The 22155-nt window shown below is 38.7% G+C and overlaps 3 protein-coding genes across 7 annotated transcripts; 1 reads left to right on the top strand and 2 right to left on the bottom strand.

The window, feature by feature from the left end:
• Nucleotides 1–359: 359 nt before the first annotated feature.
• Nucleotides 360–5405, top strand: LOC116261982 (granule-bound starch synthase 1b, chloroplastic/amyloplastic-like). Its single transcript, XM_031640954.2, has 13 exons — nucleotides 360–504; nucleotides 1022–1442; nucleotides 1963–2043; nucleotides 2174–2272; nucleotides 2828–2917; nucleotides 3195–3258; nucleotides 3346–3446; nucleotides 3526–3635; nucleotides 3730–3973; nucleotides 4057–4233; nucleotides 4421–4612; nucleotides 4823–4909; nucleotides 5010–5405. Exons 2-13 carry the CDS (start codon nucleotides 1074–1076, stop codon nucleotides 5253–5255), a joined length of 1860 nt encoding a protein of 619 aa, XP_031496814.1. The 5' UTR covers nucleotides 360–504; nucleotides 1022–1073; the 3' UTR covers nucleotides 5256–5405.
• Nucleotides 5406–7388: 1983 nt separating this feature from the next.
• LOC116263037 (protein SENSITIVITY TO RED LIGHT REDUCED 1) lies at nucleotides 7389–10128 on the bottom strand. The gene has a single exon (XM_031642608.2). It carries the CDS (start codon nucleotides 8405–8407, stop codon nucleotides 7592–7594), a length of 816 nt encoding a protein of 271 aa, XP_031498468.1. The 5' UTR covers nucleotides 8408–10128; the 3' UTR covers nucleotides 7389–7591.
• A 145-nt stretch (nucleotides 10129–10273) lies between these two features.
• LOC116263038 (serine/arginine-rich splicing factor SR34A-like) lies at nucleotides 10274–19254 on the bottom strand. 5 transcript variants are annotated; one of them, XM_050079871.1, is made up of 15 exons: nucleotides 19033–19254; nucleotides 17698–17862; nucleotides 17394–17634; nucleotides 17098–17217; nucleotides 14313–14378; nucleotides 14121–14195; nucleotides 13917–14046; nucleotides 13712–13758; nucleotides 13577–13634; nucleotides 11231–11280; nucleotides 11078–11134; nucleotides 10861–10976; nucleotides 10675–10755; nucleotides 10567–10597; nucleotides 10274–10470 (listed from the first exon to the last, which is right to left on the bottom strand). In XM_050079871.1, the coding sequence occupies exons 4-15, from the start codon at nucleotides 17182–17184 to the stop codon at nucleotides 10465–10467; spliced, it is 804 nt and encodes a 267-aa protein (XP_049935828.1). In that variant the 5' UTR covers nucleotides 17185–17217; nucleotides 17394–17634; nucleotides 17698–17862; nucleotides 19033–19254; the 3' UTR covers nucleotides 10274–10464. The 5 variants fall into 5 exon arrangements, with proteins under 5 accessions (XP_049935828.1, XP_049935829.1, XP_049935830.1 ...); XM_050079872.1 differs by having other exon boundaries at nucleotides 17698–17832; XM_050079873.1 differs by lacking the exon at nucleotides 17394–17634.
• Nucleotides 19255–22155: the final 2901 nt, after the last annotated feature.

Raw genomic sequence — 22155 nt, 5'->3', positions numbered from 1 at the left:
ATCGATGGATCTCCCTATTCGGTGAACTACCCAATTCACCATTTTAGTTGAATCAATTGCCAATCCAAAAGATTATATCAAACCCATTTTTAAGAAATGGAAAATATGCAAAGATTAGAGATGTTGAAATGGTTAAAAGCTGACATAAGGTCTTGAATCAGCAACGATTTGAATCAGTTCACCACTGATTCAATAAACTGATCCGATTCGAATCCTCCGATTCAGGCAGATTCAGCCATTTCCCGAACGAGAAATATCAGAACAAGGCAGGTTGGTTACAACTTAAAGCATAAAGCAAACCCAGCATTACTAAGCAAGCGTTTCAGCAGTTGTTAGCTTTGTGAGAAAGCGTTGCAGTGCATGGCCTGGGTGGTTCATCTCCAACGTGACGACACTGTCATGGTCCACTACTCTGCTACAAATAGTGGAGTTTGTCACAGTCCGATCTTCATCCTTCCTGGCATTTCCTTCTCTTTCTGTTCATCTCCAAAAGGAAGAAACAAAGTGAGGAGGATTAGTTCTCCTTTCCCTTCTTTCATTTGCTGTGATGCCATTTCTTGTTTTTTTTTTTTTTTCCTTTCTGCATTCAAGTGCTTGAATTTGATGAAGTTGGTAGTGATAATTCTTTTTTCTTGTTTGTTTCCTCTTGACTTCTTTTGGTCTCTTTGCATGATCTATGAAGTATTGGTGTTCCTTTTCCACCTCCATGTTCATCAAGGATCTCTTATTAAAATTTTTCATGTCGGTGACGAGTAAGAAATTGAAAAATGCAATAACTGAATTGACATGAAGATGAACATTTTGAATTTCTTTGCTCATATAACTCATTGGCTATGCCATTCTGCCAATATTGCATGTTTTGGGAAACCGTAGTTTTATCATAATATACAGTTGATTAATTTCTCATGGTGATTCATTTCTACATCGAGAATTTTTCTGATTACCGGAAAATTGTGTACTTGGCTTCATAGCATTCAAATTCTCATTCAACTTCTTATTAAGAATGTCTGATTTTCTGCAGCTGAACTTAGTCTCTCGGTCCCTGCTGTTACAGAGTCGGCTAGAAAGCTCGAATGGCAACATTGAATGCTGCGCCCCTGATATCAGGTGCCTCCTATTTCAACTGCGTTGGTGCCTGTAACTCAAAGGTAGTCCCATCTGCAAATAATGCTGCTGTTCACAGAAGGCCGCATCTTCACAGGCAGAAGCTGAAATCCTACAGTGGGTTGAGATCTTTCAGTGTTACGAACTCACAGAGCGATGCCTTAGCGATTCAAGGCCATGTGGCCAAAACAGCATCTAAGCAGGAGAGCAGAAGATCTAAAAGTGTGATTGAGTGCAGTGGAGGAATGAGTTTGGTGTTTGTGTCAGCAGAGGTGTCGCCATGGAGTAAAACTGGAGGACTTGGTGATGTCTTAGGAGGGCTCCCACCTGCAATGGCTGTAAGTTTACTAGTTTAGGACAAAAGTTGGCTCCAAATTTTGCATGCAAAAGAAGAAGAGGAAAACACAATGGCTAGTTCTTCTTAGGGGTCAGTCTTCTTTTCTGAAAAATCCAGTAGGCTTCAGGGAAATCTTTTACCTACCTTTTATTTTTTTGAAAATCTACTTTGGCTCTGTCCCTCAAATACATATCTTACTGTTAGTTTTTCAGCGGAGATATCTTATTTATACCAAATTCATATATTCTATCCTTCGGATGAAAACAGAAAAGAGAGTCATTTTTCCTTTGTGAACCTCCCTGTAAATTGCAAGAGAAAGAATGTCGACTGAGAGCCTATGTGGCAAATTTATGGGAAACATTTCCGAGATTAATTAAAGGATTGTTGATATCAGGAGATTTTTCTTGCCATGATGTAGCTTAGTCTGGCATTTTGTGACCATGTTTAAAACATTTCATCAATTTGCCTTTTTGGGTGTGAACTGTACTAAACTAAGGCCTGAATTCATGGCTTTCCTGTAGGCAAGGGGTCACCGTGTAATGACGATCTCTCCTCGCTATGATCAGTACAGTGATGCATGGGATACCAATGTATTGGTCCAGGTATTTTAAAGTTTGAACAGCATTCCTGTAAATATTATTTAATAATATATTTTTTTCCCACTTCCAACATAGAATGTAGCTAGAAATTATGCATGAATGTTGTAATAACTCGGAGTCTGTAAAAGTGCAGGTGAACGTGGGAGACAGAACTGAAACTGTACGTTTTTTCCACTGTCATAAGAGAGGAGTTGATCGTGTTTTTGTTGATCACCCATGGTTCCTTGCTAAGGTTTGTCACATTCTTTCTGAATCTTCTTCTTTTACAAGAAAAAATTTGATAGTTACTTGGTTGGTAGCATGCAAGCATTCATTGTTAAAACCTCAAACTTGCGGCTTCACTACTGCCTAGAGGCTCCACCCATCACAGTTTTGCCTTTCTCTATAATCAAATTTATAGGAAAAATTTTATAGAAAGGGCTCAGCTTTTGGCGGTATGACAAAAACACGAGTTTGATTTTTCTTTGAGTGCGTTATCAAAAAGACGAGTTTGATTTTTCTTTGAGTGTTTTCTCTTACCACTTCAAAAAGTTAAACCAATGTACATAAAATTTTCAGTCTGCAACTAGCACTACGGATCGAATGATGCACAATGTTAGGATCTGCCACTAATGAGGGTCTATCATGTTAAGGTCTAGTTCATAAGAGCTTGATCGTATATTCCTCTTTATATATCAAAGAAAGAGCAAGCCACCAGGATCTGGTTCTTAGAAATCTGGCTTACATTTTGTGCTTCAAATGATAGAATTTCTGGTTGAAACTAAAAATTGAGTTCTTTGAATTCCAGGTTTGGGGTATAACTGCTGGCAAGCTATATGGCCCTACGACGGGAGTGGATTATCAAGATAACCAGCTAAGGTTCAGCTTGTTGTGCCAGGTGAATTCTCCACAATCTAGCCCTTTCATGGTAGCATTTGCAGACATTATTTTTTATCATCATCATACCCATATAACCTATTAGCATGCTTTATCATAGCACGACTTATCATTCTTTCATATTTCTTGTTACATCCTTGCATGGGATGTGGTTCCTCGTTCTTTTTGTGCCGTAACACTTCTTGGCTTTTGCAATATATGCTGTCCATGGGATCCGTAGGCAGTTGTTGTACACAAGAAAGAAAGGAAAGTTCTGACCTTGTGACTCTGCTGTGCAGGCAGCATTGGAAGCACCAAGAGTGCTCAATCTGAATAGCAATCAATATTTTTCTGGTCCATATGGTATTCTCTTTTTCTTTCTTTTGACTTAAGTTGCTACCAGTTCGATCTATGCCATCAATAATAGTTTGAATTATACTGCAAAACCAGGAGAAGATGTTGCATTCATTGCCAACGACTGGCACACTTCTCTGCTTCCTTGCTACCTGAAAAGCATGTATAAATCAAGAGGAATGTACCAAAATGCCAAGGTACCAATCTTTCTTGTAGTTAAAGACATTCAAATAAATGGAACATTCTCATTGACTTCGGATCATTTTCTAATTCTAGGTCGCATTTTGCATCCACAATATTTCCTACCAAGGTCGGTTTGCGGCCCCTGACTTTGAACTTCTGAATCTGCCTGACTACTTCAGGAGTTCTTTTGAGTTCACAGATGGGTACGTCCGTTACAAGTCTCTGCTTGAACACCCAGCAACTAAAATCTATGAAGGGCAGAGGCATATTCCTAACATCTGTATGTGATCCTTGCAGGTATTCCAGGCCTGTGGCTGGCAGGAAGATCAATTGGATGCAGGCTGGAATTCTGGAAGCGGACAAGGTTCTAACAGTGAGCCCATACTATGCACAGGAACTGACGTCCGGGTCATCTAAAGGGGTGGAATTGGATAAGGTCATTTGCAGAACTGGGATAACAGGCATAGTGAATGGAATGGACGTAAACGAGTGGAATCCCGAGACAGACAAGTATATTGATGTCAACTACGATGCTACAACAGTGAGTTTGCTTATGCAAAAAAAATCATTCATGAATTAGCAACCAAAGAATGTTTGTCTCCATTGCTAACATCAAGCTCGCAGGTCCTCAAGGCAAAGCCTGTGTTGAAAGAAGCACTTCAAGCAGCTCTCGGACTACCAGTGGACCGAAACATCCCGTTGTTTGCATTCATTGGTAGGCTAGAGGAGCAGAAAGGTTCTGACATTTTGGTAGCTGCTGTGCCAGAATTTATCGGAGAGAACCTTCAGTTAGTTGCTCTTGTATGTAGTGAAATTGTGAATTTCTCTCATCTTGGCTTCATCTATCATCTTGAATGCAGTTTTCCGATACCATTTCCATTTTTGTGATTATGACTTAACTTCCCTGTTAAAACAGAATTATCAATACAAATAAATGTGTCTACGTAGATGTGTGTTTTCATTCATAACAATACGGTGCTCTGTGCAGGGAACCGGGAAGAAACACATGGAGAATCAGATTGAACAGTTGGGGTCCACGTACCCACAAAACGCTAGAGGAATAGCCAAATTTAATGCTGCCTTAGCCCATAAGATGCTAGCAGCAGCTGACTTTCTTTTGATTCCCAGTAGATTTGAACCTTGCGGCCTTGTCCAGCTACAAGGAATGAAATATGGAACGGTATGATTACAGATTTAGTTCTTTTCCAGTCACTATGAATAAGCTCATTCTTGTCAGAATTGAACTTCAGTCTCAATAAAATGATATGTTTTCTTAACATTGATACTCAAAGCATGAAGTTACTTGCGTGCATATGTATAAATGTATAATCTAAATTGTCTGATGAATGGTGCAAAAGAATCTGACTGCTCAATATTTTCTTATGATAAGGTGTGCAATGCTGCAACAACCGGAGGACTGGCCGACACTATTAGAGATGGGTTCACAGGATTCCAGATGGGTCCCTTCAATGTCAATGTAAGTTATAACTATCATCAAACCAATTGGTGCATATACAAGCTGCCATTAGTTCATTGTGATTCTCCAACTAAGTTTCTGTTGTTTACTGTTTTTCCAGTGTGAGGCTGTTGACCCAGCAGATATAAGGGCGCTTGCAAACTCAGTGAGGAGGTCATTGGCCATCTACAGGACACCTGCTCATGAGGAGATGATCCAGAATTGCATGGCTCAGGATTTTTCGTGGAAGGGTCCTGCCAGGAAATGGGAAGAGACACTGCTGAACCTTGGAGTTCCAGGTAGCCAACCTGGTTTTGAAGGGGAGGAGATCTCACCACGAGCTGAACACAATATTGCTAGGCCTTGAATAAGTAAATTACCTATATTTATGCCAACAATAAAAGTATTTCCATGGAGAATATACTGTAAGACAGAGTTTGTTACATTCTCATTTGCATGTAAACCGATACAACTTCGTTCTCTTGGTATAATACCCTTATAATTGTTTCCATCGAAACATGTGACTCCAGTGAGTTTGATACCAACAAGTGATCTTGTGTGGAATTTGCTATAAACCCACCGTATCTACGGCTAGGCTTGCCACTCATATTCCGTATGTCTGGTAAACAAACTGAAGAGTCAACCAAGCTTTTTAGGGCTCAACAGTTCAAGATTGAAGAACTTGTTTGAGCCGTTGCCCTTGCTTAATTGTTCAACCAAGCATTAGCGGAACATGAGTTCATTAAAATCCTGTATGAACAAGTCTAGACAACCAATCGTTGCTCATATTCAGCTTATTTGTTCGACTAGGCTAAGCTTGCTGGCCAAGCCAAGCGAGCCCTTTCAAGGGCCAAACGATGAGTTGCTTGGATGGGTACTGTTCACTTTCTAAATCAGACGACCTAATTGTAACTGATAATCTACGGTAACATTATCCAAACATGTGAAGCCAACAAAGCTCTTTGTGTCTGTAAATGGCTGCCAGCAAGTTTCCCATTTACTTTCGCAAACAAAAATAAACAATTTCAGGAAAACAAACACCCGGAACTTGCTTGGTTGCAAATTCTGAAATCTTTTTTTTTTCCTAATTTTTCAATTTTATTTTCTCAAAGAGTACAGTGTTTTGGTAAACCTTGAATATCTGAAAACAAAATCTGATTTTGTTTCTGCTTCTGCTTGGATGTATTCGTGAAATTTGTGAGAGACCATCCAACATACGCAGTGCCAATCTTCTTTCATGGCATGACCGGCACAAGCCAACTAAAGTTGCAAAAAGCAAACAACCAAAGCTAAAAAGACCCAGACAAGCAGCTTTTCTGACATCTGCCCATTCAAAATTTCAGATGTATAATATAAAATTATTTAAAACAAAAATGTTCATTCTTATAACAATATACTGAAGCAGTCAAGTGAATAATAGGCCATCATGTGGAATTTCAACCTAATATCTACAAGCTCCGTTTGTCTGCAACGCATTGCCACCTACATGAATCCAGCTTGTTTTCAACCTGTCCTAGTCTAGATATCGGTTCTACTTCTGCCCGAGTTCTCCACAGGTCGCTACAAGCCAGAGCACATCCGGCGAAATGTTCAATGTGAAGAAATTTGTGCAATCTTGCTACTAATATCCAACTCTCCTTAGAGAACTGCAAAATTTGACAGACAAAAAAATAGACCTAAGAAAGCCTGCTTGAACAGAGAGCTGTTGTACTGTTGCAAAAAACAACCAAAGATGCAGATCACACAAGATGAACACAATGTTGTTGGCCATGGCAGGATAGAGAACAACTCCATGATGTCAAAACAACGGCAGTGAAAAGATTAACTATATTCAATGCAGATCGAATTTCACGATGGTCTAACAGATCTTCCCCTGTACAATGCCATGCCTCAGTTATCTTCAAAGAGATTTACGACTACATCTCAACTCATTTTGGCAGCGCACAGCTTGCTGAGACTATCAACGAAACGGTTGTTTTTCCCTTAACAATGGTGCCTATTCGAGCAGCTTCTGTTTCTATTACAGAATGTCAATGCCATTACTCGTGAGTCACATTAACAGCTTGACAAGTTCCACCTAAGGAACCTTATATCTTAATCTCACCAAAGAAAAAGACAAATTATAGGCACAAGAGAGCAAATTATGTGAATACAAAGCCGGAGGAAAACACTATTTCGAATGTAAACTGAAGTACGAGAACTAAGATGCACCAAGTATAGATTTTTCAATGCCATTTTCGTATGCCAGCGTTAATTAACATAACAGCAGTCCTAGTAGATGATACGACAGCAAATTATAATAGAGGTTATCATGAGAAACCATACTTTTCCTCAGGTATTTTTTCTTTTCCAATAAAGATCATGAGATGCCTAACATGACCTTCAATATCTTGGACAAGAATATGAAGATCCCAAACTGCAATTCCATACTCCCCGTCCGTACATTGTTCCATATGTTCAGAACATGCATCAACTGTTCTATAGGATAACCAAAAATATATGCGATGACCAACCTTGAACTAGTCCTCCCACAATTTCTGAAACATTTACAATAAATTTAATCTTTTTTCGGTAAATGTCGTCGAGTTATCACCCCATTAACTTCTCATCTACAAATTAGAACTCCCAACAGAAATTCAGCTCAATGAAATGCGAAAACTTTTCCGAAGTATGCCCAGCAACTCTGTCAGTCGACCTATTATCTCAAACTCCTATAGGCAACTCCGAATCAGAACCCAGTTCGAAGAAATGCCAACTGGTGTCGTGGAACGGCAAGAAAAATTCCTCATCCACCTTGACCTCAATCTCTTCAGTGTGCTCCCTCACCCCTATGATGTAATTCGTCGAGCCGGCAATGTGCGCCCCTCTAAATTCCGAAACGAATTGTTCGTAACCACTGAAACTGTTCCCCAAAACAACGATTCTCTTCAATAACGGGGATCCCCAATTCGCTTCCAAGAGATTGTTGTACAGAACCGCTTCACAGTGCGGCATGAAGAACAAGGTGGGCTCGTGGGCGACCCTCCGGCCTTGCTCATCAGTTGGGATCATCGAGAAGTCAAAGGACTCCATAACCTTCGACTCGACGGGAGAGATGACGGGGTCGAAGACCTCGATGCCAGCGACGAAGCCCAAAGCACGGCGGAGGAGGACAGCGAATGCAAACTGGAGGCGAGCACGCTCGCAGGACGCGATGCTGCCGATGCCATACACGACCATCTTGATCAGAGGGTGAGAACCCAGAACTTGGTCGAGTTTGGTCCGGAAGGGTGGGGACTGAAGCTGATCCAGGAAGGCAGAGAAGAAGGACGATTCTTGGAGCTTCTTGATGGAGGCCTCGACCTTCCGGGTGAGGAGGAGTGATTCGCCGAGGTGGTCGTCGTCGTCGTCAGAATGCAGTGGCGGTTGATGAGGATAGAGGCCACGACACGGGGCTGTGGTTTTGGGCAAGGAGGGCCTGGGCTTCCTGGAACGGCCTTTGGATCGGCGACCGATGACGATGGTCCACTCGTCCTCCATGTTTTCAACCTCGCCCGCTGCTACACACAGAGGAGGAGGGAAGACGCTTCCAACACCAGTTCGTCACGGAGAGAGACGCCCCTTTCTTTGAAGTCCAGAACATTGTCTGGTTTTCAGAATACCTGTTTGCCCTTCGGTTTTTTAGAAAAGGTCTGTTTTACTTTTTTCCTGGTTTTTTATCCATATACCAGGAATCTGAAAATTGAACTTTTATCCAAAGGGCTGCTCCGACTAAATGGGAGACACAATAAGAACTGAACTAATAAAACTATCAAAATTTTGCAATACATGCAGAACCTTGTTGAAGAAGCAACGGTCGTAAGACATTAAAATAAGCGATCCCATATCCTCATCAGTCTCTTCCTTTAGTGCTTGACTGGTTTCTACTTTCTGTAGCAGAGTAGGATTTTTTATATTTTAATGCAAAAATAATGTGTAATGTAATAATAGAAAAATTGTTTAAAAAATACGCTCTCCTTTTTCTTCAGGAGCAACCTGGGTTGCCTCCGCGAACTCGCACTAGAAATTCGTTTCGAACTAAGCTCGGCTCACCGTCAAGCGGTTCTGTATAAGTGGGTTCGGCTCGGTTATGAAGAACCACACTATATCCAATGAAAAAGTAAACTTATGAAAGCATGCTTAAGTATGAGTGAACAAGAGCTTAACAATCCATATTCGAAAAAGAAGCATGAAGACCTTTTTTATTCCCTCTACCTCCAAGGGACTTTTTGCATTAATGACAAAATAAAAACATTTTTCTGTTTGACGACCAAATGGGAATATAGTGCTGGAAATATGCGAAAGTCATTCGTCGCCCAAGACCAAAGCTAGTTGTATTCTGAAATAACTAAGAGGATCTCAGGCATCCTGAAGAAGCCTTCATTTTGGTTTGTTGTAAGGCCCCGAGACAGGTTACAGCGACGACCAAACTACCTCTTGAACCATGGTTGACTATTGCAGCATTTGGTCCAGAAGTTACCAACTACTCAAGAGCTACATGCGCCTACATAGGTGGATTGTCCTAGACTAGAATAGGAATCAGAGGTATGCATCACTTTTCATGTACCCAAGCCATACAAGGGTCCAGGAAAGCAACTACACCAGGGTATTCCAACCTGCTCGTAGAAGCACAGGCTCCGGCACGTCCCCTTTAAGTCGCCGTCCAAAAATGGTACAATGTTCGAGAGATATGTGCCAATTGACGCGAACTTAAGTCCACCACTACACAATTAATACGTTTTTTCTTTAAAAAAACGACATAAACAGAGATTTGCCTTAACTAAACATAAGCAACACTTCCACCCTGTGACCATGTCTCTTGCAACTCAGTGCACCTTGAAATGGAGGAACGAATCGCCTCATTAAACAGAGTATCGCTCCCACAATGGAGACAAGCTGATCAGTTTAGACTCATTATAGATGAATGCCACCTATAATGAAACAGCTCCAAAGAAAAAAATGAGCTACCGTAGGGTCAATCTTAAGTAGGCTAAGCTAACTCCTACCAAGTCAAGAAGACAGAGATGTGCTCTGTGGTCCAAACATTGACTTGCACTCTTCGCCTTCTTGAACTTGGAGGCCGTCAATCAGACCTCCTATCCAGGTGCACAAAAGCTACCGCTAACCCCATCTGGGCTTTCTCAAGTAGGTAGAACACGAAAACCAGAACTGATCTCAACAACTACCGGAGCCCCCTTCCAAATAAACACTACGGTAGCGGAAGATGTCCTAGGAAGAGCTCAAAGCCCAGAGCAGATCCAAAGAAAAGGAGCAAGTTGACTAGATTCATCCAAGCAGAACAAAAAGCACGGACACAGACATTTTGACATGTAAAAGCACCGGTAGAGGAACAGATAAGAACGCACATAACAGATATCAACTGGGCACTAATTTATCAGTCCAACAATACTAAGGACAAACGGAAAATTTGATCACTAAGCTGATCAAAGAAAGAAAATCATAAAGCATCTGTACTGTCATAACTGAAAACAAAAACATGGAGTGTCCCTGCAGCAGACAATAGAGCACATCTAGCAAAAGGTCAACTTTGGATATGTCTATGCCTGAAAGACGAGAAAAGTAGTTAGTCACAAGAGGATGCAAAATTATTAGCATTATAATGGCAAAATTCATTTAAAACTATCAAATTCAAAACTTACAGGACTTCGGGATAAAGATCTGGACCGTGACCTATATTGTGAAACATACCAGGCAAGTGAACAAACCATTGCAGAAACAAACTAAAAAACCAAGTGACAGAAAGTTACCTAGATGCCCTCACAGGGGAAGCCGATCTGGAAGGACCTGGTTTTGATGGTGACCTTGAGGCAGACCGTTGTGGAGATTTGCTGCAAATGGAAGGAAAACATATCACTTAGCACCAATATTTTTCTACAACAAAGTTAATAGTATGTCTTGAAAAGAGGATTTGAATATGTAGGAATGCCCCATGCCTTAGGCTTCTTTCTCGTCTTGGACTTCGGCTTCTGCTGCGGCTCCTACTCCGACTCCTTCCACGGTCTTTACTTGGGCTGCGGCTCCTTGATGCACTCTTTTCATAACATTTAACCTGCTCCATAACATTTGAGAATTTCATGGACAAATTATGACATAGGGGTGCATACCAAACCTATTTCAACAACACTTTCACCATGTCTGGAAAAAATTTACCCGGATATAAGATCGTGCAAACGGATTTCGAAACTCAGTGTCATCAAGTTTCCGTATCTGGATGAAAGAATGAAATGATGAATTCATACATTTAATACGAGAATATATGGAGAATCATTATAAGCCAAAGAATTTCAATAAAAGTGTGTATACCGCATATTTCATGTCCTCAGAATTAGTGTAGTCCACCAGGCCCATGGTTCCTGGAAATATGCAAACACACATTCAGTCACCAGTCATGCATCAATGTTACTATCAAAACTACTGGCATGATACACCTTATGTTAGGTCTCAAGAACAGCATTTATAATAGGAGTCAAAACAGGGCATCACTGTAGTCGGCATCACTGTAGAAAAGACATTACCACAAGTGAATAAGTATCTACCATGTTGGATTTCCTGTCCATGTGTCTATAAATAGACTTCTTTTTCGGATATTCTTAGGCCACCTATAGACAAACTGTGTGACATGGTTACAGATGAGTGCATGAGAGTCTGCAGACATGGTGTTTGACAGACACAGAGCATCAGGAAGGTTGCCAAGGCATTAAGCAAATTTCCAGCAACTGATGACCACCTTCCCTAGAATCTCTGTGCAAGGGGATGGACAATTCAATATTTTTCCACTTCCATCGAAATCAGAGACATAGAAGCAGGACATGACACAAGTTGTCAAGTCCTTGAAAGTGTGTAACTGCACATAGGACATGTCCGAGGCTGACGAACCACTTTTTTAAGCAATAGTTGGGGACCAAATTCCAACCTTCACCAATAAAAACCACCAAAGGAGCTTGTGCACCCAATGTTTCTGCCTTAGTGTAATGAAATTCACGCAAACAAAATTAATATTCACAGTTTCACACCCTTCTTATAGCATGTAACTTTAGGATATCATTGCACTTCATACAAAAAGGGCGAGCAACATACACAAAATGAGCTAGTCAAATCAATGTTGTAAAAGGTGTAGTGTAACGCGCATTGGTCGGGCCAACCTATACGCCATATCATAACGTATCGCAAACATAGCGTAGCATATCGTAAAATTAATTTTAAAATTTTAAAAAAATATTAAAAATAAAAAAAATAGAGAAAATCGTAAAAGATCCAAAAAATAAACAAAAAAACAGAAATCAAGAAAAATGTATTCAATATAAAAAAGATAATCATACATAAGGAACATTCATGTGTATCAACAACACATTCAAAAATAAGAAATCAGATATTCAAAATAACATAATAAACATCCATCACGATTTTAAACTTGAAAATTTTGTAGAATCTTAAGACTTAGAGTCTTAGGACTTGGAGTCTTAAGCATCACAATTTCATAAGCTCAAAACATATAGCTATCATCTTTCATGACTCAACGATAAGATCTCCCAAATCGATGAATCGTCAGTGATTTTTGATGAAAAATGGCAAAATCTCTCCCTCCCACGTCTCTTGGAGTCTTTAGACACAAGAAGAGAGAGAGGCTTTAAACTTTAAAACATAATGCAAAAAAAGGACCGTCAAGCCCCTTTTTTGTGTTTTTCCCCGTATCGTATGATACAAGGGTGTATCGTCCAGACGATACACTTACAATACACGAGTGTATCGTGTATCGTAAGCATACCGTATAGGTTTTCTAAAACTATACGGTACAATACGGATAACATTGAGTCAAATCAAGCAGCAAATAAAACTGCAGACGTGGTAGATCGGTGCTGAACAGACTGACTCGGGCTCAACCTGGGCATATGGACCTCATCTGGTCTGAAAGGCATGGCAGGTAGCCCAAGTCCAACCTGACCCAAATGTCTCATCCATTTGCATTATTTGGGGCATTACAAAGGAGGCCTATCGACGAGCTAGCAAGTATTGAATCACAGGAGGAGGACCAGAGCTTGCTCAGTGTGAAGGAAATTGGAGCCAAGAAGATGCCAGGCCGTAATTGATGACCATCAAATGGTTGCCTGGCCAGAGAGAGAGACAGAGAGAGGCGATTTCCAAATCCTCAAAAATCCTCTTTGAGGAAACCTCTGCTCTCCACCCCTAATCTCCTCCACACAGACCAAGCCCACCTAGGATCATCCCAAGAGGACCTAAAAGAAGGTAAGCATTTCCTTTTTCTCCTACTTTAAATTTTTTTCTCCCTTTGGAGGCTAGGTTCTCCCTTGAGTTTGCTCATGTGAGGCAATAAGGGTTAGAGAAGAAAAACAATCTCCTCCCACATAGACCATGCTCACCTATGCCCATCACCGGGCCCCCTAGAAGATAAGCATTTCCTACTAACCTTTTTTTTTATCCCTCAGACTAGGGTTTTCCTTGAATTTGGCCTTTAGAGGCAGTAGCGAACACAGCGAAACTAATGTTTTACCTTTACCTTCCTCATTGCTGGCAAGCTAACCAGGAAGACTTTGGACAGGTAGGGATGTCAATACATCTTTGTCAAACAATATGCATTTGAACAAAGCTCAGCTACAGACAATACATGCATGAAGCACTGAACACACTTACCATCCCCATCACGGAAAACTTGAGCAAAGCAAACATCCCCAGCCTTTCTCATGTGATCCTGGGGAGAAACAAGGAAAATGTTGAGGCTCAAAAATCAATCTTCTATCTCTATAAAGAAAAAGGAGCTGCAAATACCTTTAAATCTTGCCATGAAGCTGATGAAGGCAGTCCACGTACAATAACTACAGTCAAGTACAAAAAAGTAAAGCTGAGGGAAAAAAACAAAGACAAGTGATTGTGAAGACTACTACTGTAAAGGAACATAAGATAGAACTCCCAAAATGAAAAGTTGCTAAGTATGACATGATTTATCAAATCACTAGATAATAGAGGAGCATACCACGGTACTCTGAACGTCGGGAAACTCCATAACGGCCGCCGCCTCCGCCGCCACCGCCACCACCACTACCATAGCCACCGCGACGATCACTTGAAGATGACATTCCCCTACCTCCATGAGCAAGCTCAACCTGCAGCACTAGCATCATAAGCACACAAGAGCATCGATACTGAGGATCACAAACTAGGTTATAAAATTCCTTACACGTAAGCGACAACCATCAAAGTTATATCCATCTCGTCCCTTGATAGCATCTTCTGCATCACGAGCACTCTCAAACTGCAAGAGAAGTTATGTAACAGCTATTGGTTAAAATTGGATACTAAAAGCAACAAACACTTAGGGTCACAGCACATTTACAACCACATCAATTAACAAGCTTTGGGAGAAAGATACCTCCACAAAACAATAGCCAGGAGGGCGAGGAGGATTCTTCAATTCAATGTCCACTACGGGACCATACTGCAATTCATGAAGACAAGGTTCATCTATCAATAACAAGCAAGTTTACCAACAACTTTTGGGAAGCACAAACGAAAAATATAGACTGAAATTTTGTGAGACAATGCAGCAAACGTAGAAATGACAGCAAACGTCTCATTTAGAAATACACTTTCATATGACATGGGAAGAGCGAAAACAGAATATTAACACATAAAACAAATAAATTCTTAGGATACTTTCTTTATATTCACAAGAAATTTTCAAGCAAAGAAAAACATCAAACATGTAACCAAAGTCGAATTCCTAGAAGGAGAAAATAGCAACATACAAACCTAGAAGGAAAGCAGCTGATCACAAACAAGTTGAAGGGAACACACTCAAAGTCCCACCCTCAATATCAGAAAAATTTACAACAGACATGATCCACTCCTCAGCCAAAGCCATGTTCTTTCATGAAAGCAAATCTAACCTTAGAATCAGAAGGAGTTTCCAATACGGTAACAAATTTCATGGTAGTATATCTATATCAATAGCATATACTAGTATTTCAGCATGTCGCAACTCTGCAGACCTTTTCACTTTTGTTACAGTTACTTTGGCTTGCTTCAAGCAACCAATCTGTATAAAACTATATACCATATCATGTTGGAGTTCTAAAGTTTTCAAATTTCTCTATAAACATAATTGGAAAAACAGGAAAGAAACTCACAAGTGACATTTTATTAACTCATAATAAGAGCATTTGACAGCTAACGTCAAATGAATAAAACTACAATAAAAAGCAAAATTGACCGGTTTACATACATGACAGGTTACAAATCTAACTTGCCCACCAACCAAAGAACAAGGTCAAACCATAAAATATTATTTTAAATAGTGTCATAAGACACAAACAGATATCCAACAACCCAAGATAGATGTTAATGTTATGCTTGCTTTTCAATTTTCATAGTCCAATTCAATCTGCCAAGCACCATCAAGCGAACTTAAAACCTGAATATTTAGATTCTTAAATTGTATGTACTATGTGGTAGTACTTGATTTTTTCAAAAACTTTCTGCACAACTGAAAGGCATGGATCAAGTTTGTTAAGTAAAAATACTGCCATGATCAAACTGGCACTAACATTTTTTTGCCATGCCAGAAAAGAATGTGGCAGAAGATGCACAGCATAGTCACCAACATCATTTTCTATAATTTCTTGGCAGGGTTTCTATTGAAGATTTTTCCTACCAAGAAATGGCTTTCTTCAGGAATTTAGAAGTTCTCAGACAAAAAATATCATCCGATAATGTGTAGCTACCATTATCACCGAGATGTTGACAACTTTGCCATATTATTGCCAATGTGAAGCCAGATGCCCAGACAATTATGTGGGCAAAATATCATGATATTTTAAAGATATTGCCAAAAAGGATTTTCAAGGTTTTCAATATTTCCAAAATATTATCCTTAAATGTTTCTGATAAATTCCCAAAATTTTTCAAAAAAAACTTTTCCCATATTTTTAGGCCTATATTTCATTCTTTGTTACATTTTCGATTTTAGAAAATTTTGTCCATGGTTTTGCATACTGTTGCAAGAAAAGTACTAAACCTATCATCTGATAATTTTTTTTATTTTTTTATAATTCATCAGGTCTAAAACATCTGAATTTTCCCAGAAAGAGGATTCCAGCAGAGCTGGTAATTAGAAAACTGCCATAGAAACCTTGCTGACAAGGTTGCTGACACAACAAGGGAGAACGATGGGACAAAATAGATTGTAGTCTTTTTGCAAAAATTGCAAATGGAGAATCATAATTTTCTCAAAAAGAAAATAAACAAGAAGGCAAGAACTGTTGCAATCACAAACTTAAAATACATCAAAACAGAAGAAATATCCTCCAAGTTAGCAGAGCATAAGAGACTATAACAACAATGTTGCAGTATACATGTTGAAAATACTGCAATACATTGCAGATATTGCTGGTTGGTTATAAGACACTATTATACTATTTACACCATGATATTTCAAAATATAGACAATACCAGCCACGACAGATAATAATCAGATACACCCATGTTTAGTCACAGCATATATGGGCCATCTCTGGACAAGGTAAAGTAAAGAGAGAAGAAATCAATGCCAAAAAAAATAATAATAATAGCTTGGTAGGAGAAGGTTCTGGTCAATTGGTAATGCCATAAACACATTTGATATGTTATTCTTAACCAACTAAATCATGCAATCCACAAGAATCAGATAACCAAGAACCCAATATAGCACACAAAATAGAATGATTACAATTGCATAGTCCCAACAATATCTAGTCCTACATAGTTAATAAAAACGAATTTGTCTTGTACCCTCAACAGGGATATTACCTATAATTACCAAAGTAGCAAGAAGAATTAAGCAACATTATGTAATGCTGCCAAGTGACAAAAATATAAAAGACCAATGATAAGAAAAATAGTCAGACAAATATAAATATATAAAGGGCAAGCAGGTCAGCTCCCAAATGCCTCACAAAGAGAAGGGAATTAACGAAAGAAAAGAGCAATTCTATTTGATGGGTGTAACGCCTAAGTTTAATACAAAAGAATTTTCACATAAACAACAAGGATTGTATGGTGAAAGTCCTAAATGACTTTACAGAAGAAAAAAAATGAAATTATAATTAAGATGACACACAAATGAAGAAAACGTAAGCATCTCTCAATTAATGAAATAACACGAGTTAATCAAACAGAACCTTGTAGAAAAGATCTTCAATTTCCCACTCTCGGATATCACCTGGCAAATTGCCAACATATATTGTTCGAGATGAACGACCACTCATTTTGCTACAGGGAAACTGAACAATATTATGTATCTGCAAGAAGAATGAAATATTTTAGTCCAGCATCCATATTCCCCTGCAAGCATAAGATGTACTAAGGAGAAAAAAAGTGTTAATGACTCAATATAGCAAGATTATGAACTCTCTTTTTTCTGCAAAAGAAACCAAACCAACCAAACCAAACCAAAACCAAAACTAAAAAACCAAACCAGGAGCACTCCTTGATGTGGTTAATGCTCCACAAGCTCCAGTGTTAATATACTCCAAGATGCTCCAAAAACAATAGGTTTGCAATAAAATTTGAGCAAATTCATCCTCTTTTTTGCTCCTCGTGGAGATGTTAAAGCTCTTTTTCCAAAACACCCACACATCCAACCAGACATCTCCCACTCCCCATTCAACCTCCCTATGAACATGCAGAAAGCTCCTGATTGTCCAAGCGCCTTGCATCTATCATAAACAAAGACTTGGTTATGTCGTGCAACAAGATCAATCAAAGATCTACACAATTACCTTAACTAGATTTTCCCCTCATCCACTTCAGGGGAGGTCACATCTGAGTATATGCAGTTAGATATGCATCCAGCATCTTCTTCATCAAATAGATTTTAAAAAAACGGTCTTCATCCATGATTGGACAGACAATACCTAAAATTTACTGATGTCATGATCACAGTCCTGAAGAAGCATCATAAAGTGTGAGAATTTTGAAAAACTTGCAGACTGCTGGAATGAGTTTCCATTCCACTTCGTTTTTATTATTGCATAATCCAATCTTGGTGAAGAACCAAATGAAGATCAAAATGTTCTGCTCATCTTTTATTCTTACATAATCCAGTCTGGGTGAACAACCAACACAAAGACAAAAAGTGAAAGGTACTGATGTCATGATCACAGTCCTGAAAGGTACTTTTAGTGATACCTACATCTAGATAAAATAATACAGCATGATATGCTTCACTAGAATCACACGTTAGAAGCCTTATTCATCCAACCTTCATGAATGGGCAGGTGATTATGCTAATTTTTTGTACGCTTTTTCACAAGCTTGGCATCACCTCGGAAGCAAGAAAATTTCTCCCGTTCTTAGAGGTTCGAAACATAATTTAGTCCAAGTTTGAATATGCAATTTTGTCATCATTAACGGGGGAAAACTTCAAACACCTATCTGTAAGTACAAACAAGCTTCCAAATTTTTCAGAAATACACTAGAATGTCCATTGCAAATAAACTACCATCTATAACACAGAAAAAACAAAAGGATAAGGGAGGGAAAAAGCTTGAAAAAGATTTCATGAGGACCACCAGATTTTCCTAAAACAAGCTGATATCGCTAAACAATATGAAACAAAAGAGCAGCCCCAACCATTAAAGCCTTTCTCTCCAACTGTGCAGGACCTAAGAAACAAAAGGAAACTTGTAGCGTAGCAGCTAAGGAATGGAGAGATCAAACCAGATCAAGAAGCGATAGGAGAGCTATTAAGCCTAGCCAGGCAATAGACAACCTACGGCGAATTATTCAGAAACATAAAGCGCCAAAAGGAAGATGTCCACTTTAATGCTTAGCAGATATGCCACCAGAACAACCATAATTTCGTCAAATACAAACATGCATACAAAGAAAGAACACTAGATATCCTCAGTAACCTGAGACATAAGGCACAAAAAGTTCATCGACTGATCAAACAATTCGCAAGAACCATATTCACACCGAGATTATCCCCAAGACCGGTCAACCTGAACCATCTGGAAATCACGCTCAATAAAATCGACATATCGATAAAACTATGCCGACTACGCATCGTGCATCTCGTGGCCAGTGATATAGGGTTTCCAGGAAGCACACACCTAGGGTTTTGGGAGGTGCGTCCGAATGGAGAAACAAGAGACGCTTTTGATTCTTTGGTTTGCCAGACGACAACCGTACGAAAAGCCGGCCCTCGACCGTCCTCGCCTCAGCCTTCTCCGGCTAGCAGTGCCTCATTAAACCGCCGGCTCGCTGCGTTACTGAAAGTCTGAAACTCCGATGCTTTGAGGTGCCTTCACGATAAGGAACCTTCCTCTTGTTTTAAACGTAAGCAAATAAAATTATCGTCCTAGATAGATAGACCCACCACTCGATCAACTCATATGTTAGGCTCCTAACACGAGACCTGTGTGTTAGGGGCCAGAAATGACAAGAGATGCCCTCAATTGCAAACCAAAAGGATTCCCCCCCTCCCTAATTAAAGGGCAAAGTCTGTCATTTGAAATAATTGAAATTTCATGCTCTTCTAATCGCTTTCTTACATTATTTTAAAAGATAAATGTTACTGCCATTTCATTTTCGTCCTAAATAAAACCCACCACTCTAATCGCTTTCTAATTTTCGAAAAAAAATTAAAATTCCTCAAATAATTATGTGTGGTTGATTGCTTAAGTTTGTTATTCTCACTAGAAATTTATAATTAGAGTTCAAGATAAAGAAAGTGTAGTATGAGCAACGCAGCCAAGTCACAAGAATCATAAATTAATGCTACTTTCTTTATTTTTCAAAACAGTATTTTTTCTTTATTTTTCAAAACAGTATTTTTATTATGCTTCAATTTGCATATCAATATTTTTTTTTTAACAAAAGGAGTTGAAGGGAATCCTAAATTAATATTTTTATTTAAACATATAAATAAGAATCAACAGTTGGGCAATATGAATTGATTTTCAAAATTTTTATATGCTAAGAAACATACTTGGAGAGTTGAAATATTCGCATTCTTTCAACTTAGGTCTCAAGTTTAACATTTAAGCCAAGTGGATGGAGACCATATAGTCCCACGTGAAGACCCATATCCATTTTGGTTGGATTGATGGACTGTTCAGGATCCGAATGGATAAAGAGATGAAGCTTCTTACTTAAACTGAAAAACCTCAGGATATGAAGCTTCAACAAAATTGTGACGACTTCTCAATGTCATTGTTTATTTTAATATGATTTGATTGCAATGTTAATAAAGACATTACAAAACTAAGATTTCATCATATTTGGTTGGTGCTAAAACAATTAAAATTTGACAAAAACAGCACAATGCTTGAGCTACAACAGAAACAGGCTTAAGTTCAAAAAGTAAGTCTAGATTTTAAAAGTATATTAAATAATCATACTTAGGACGTGTTTGTTTATGTGGTCCGTGTCTGAGACACGCTCTTTCAGTTTTTGTGTGTACAAACCAAACACGAGTTATAAAAAAAAGACCATTATCTACATGTTTAGTTCTTAACATTAATTCACTTACTTAGTTTTATAAAAAAAATTATGAGATCTGCACCACGTTCTAAGAAAGGCACGAACATGTTGGAACATGAATTATTTGATACTATTCAAATCAAATCCAGATAAAAGATCAGATAAAAACCTGTTATCATCATAAAACTCTTATTCAGCTTCAAAGTTACTAACACCAACCTAATAGGGACGTGAACAAATCTCATGTTCCCTTACAGTTCCATTAGTTGCCATTTTGAACCCTAAATATCTAGATATATACTTGAAAGCTAGTATATGTGAACATTGAAGCAAGCTTTAGTAAGGGGATGCTTGGATTCTCTGCCAAGAACACAAAAAACCTTTAGTGGGGTCTCCAATCTCCTTTGAAGGTGGAAAGCAAAGGAAGTGTACTTGAGATGTGGACTAAACATATATGATCGAAGTGTGACATAAAGCAGCTGTTTGGCGGCCGCAACAAATCTGTTACTGACATATGAACCTATCCGGTATGCATTGATATATCAATCACAGTGTTCTATGAATCTACCCAACTTTGCTCATAAGACAGTGTTACTCTTGCCAAACAGGCCCAAAGAGTTATCTGCTTTAATTTTTTAATAAGATTTATTATTTGTTTAATATATATTTATGTTTTTAGGGGGGAGAGGGTTTAAATGAGGGAAATGGTCTGGATGGTACGCCATTCAGGATTGAATCTTCAATACAAAATAGATAAAACACATAAAAAAATAAGATGATGAATTTTCTTCTTCAAATAACAGCTCGTCTATGAGGTAGATCAAGCTTCAGGCTTACGGTGAAAGAGCACATATCCTTTGGCATGTTAAAGAAGTTAAATAAAGTTGGTGAAACTTTGTTTGGGATTCAGATGTAGGCATAACTTGTCATGGGTTCCCAAAGTCTATGTTTGAATTGGAGGTGCTGTAAACCTGTGAGTCAAGTTTGAGAGACCTAAAAAAGTGGGGGCTTGTGCACGCCATCGTCGTGATAGTGAGGCCCTGTCCTCCAACTTTGTAGCCAGGTTCCCATTTTAAACAAAGTTTCTACTGTGTTTTTCTTTTTGCCTGGTTGATAAGCTAAAGCTATAACAATAGCTACTAAAAAAGAAAACGGGTCTTTCGCTGATTTGAGAGTTCTGCTGTTAATATATTAATATATGCCTAGAGTCTTGTCTTAGATGTTGAACTGTCGCCATTTTTCAATTTGAAAGTCTTAGGTCCAATTGCTTAATTCGACCGTTAAACTTAGCTCCCACTTGCCACAAAAGAAAATACATGACTCGAGTATAATGCCATATATTTTTTTACTGTCAAAATAATGTTTTGAATGCTTATATGAACCTCTAGACCCGAGGTACTGACGAAGCTCTGGATCCTAAGAATACGCAGAAGATTGGAGGAGTGTTCTCACTTTGGCATTGAAATTCTTCTCTTGCTCACCCAAAATGCTTACAATGAAGCGTATAATATATATATATATATATATATATATATATATATATATATATATATATATATATATATATATATATATAAAAGGATAAATACTTAAGTTTTTCTTTTAAAAATAAATTTTTTTTAAGGAACTAGTGTGAGCAATGTGGCTATGCCACTGACTGCCGGCTTGACATGTGCGGGTAGATGACCACATAGACCAGCTCATTAATGTGGATACATTCGAATGAGTTTGACGACAATAACAATTTTGTT

The sequence above is a fragment of the Nymphaea colorata genome, chromosome 10, assembly GCF_008831285.2.
Source record: "Nymphaea colorata isolate Beijing-Zhang1983 chromosome 10, ASM883128v2, whole genome shotgun sequence".
Taxonomy (NCBI): Eukaryota; Viridiplantae; Streptophyta; class Magnoliopsida; order Nymphaeales; family Nymphaeaceae; genus Nymphaea; species Nymphaea colorata.
This window is presented reverse-complemented; position numbering and strand designations above follow the sequence as displayed.

Bases quoted from the DNA above. Each gene is read 5' to 3' on its own strand.
- LOC116261982 (XM_031640954.2), top strand. From the start codon at position 1,074: ATGGCAACATTGAATGCTGCGCCCCTGATATCAGGTGCCTCCTATTTC. The intron at 1,443-1,962 runs GTAAGTTTACTA...GCTTTCCTGTAG, and splicing joins GGCTCCCACCTGCAATGGCT to GCAAGGGGTCACCGTGTAAT. The intron at 4,613-4,822 runs GTATGATTACAG...TCTTATGATAAG, and splicing joins AAGGAATGAAATATGGAACG to GTGTGCAATGCTGCAACAAC.
- LOC116263037 (XM_031642608.2), bottom strand. From the start codon at position 8,407: ATGGAGGACGAGTGGACCATCGTCATCGGTCGCCGATCCAAAGGCCGT.
- LOC116263038 (XM_050079871.1), bottom strand. From the start codon at position 17,184: ATGAGTGGTCGTTCATCTCGAACAATATATGTTGGCAATTTGCCAGGT. The intron at 14,196-14,312 runs GTATCTTTCTCC...CTTCTCTTGCAG, and splicing joins CTGGCTATTGTTTTGTGGAG to TTTGAGAGTGCTCGTGATGC. The intron at 10,977-11,077 runs GTAAATTTTTTC...GTTATGGAGCAG, and splicing joins TTGCACGATCTTATATCCGG to GTTAAATGTTATGAAAAGAG.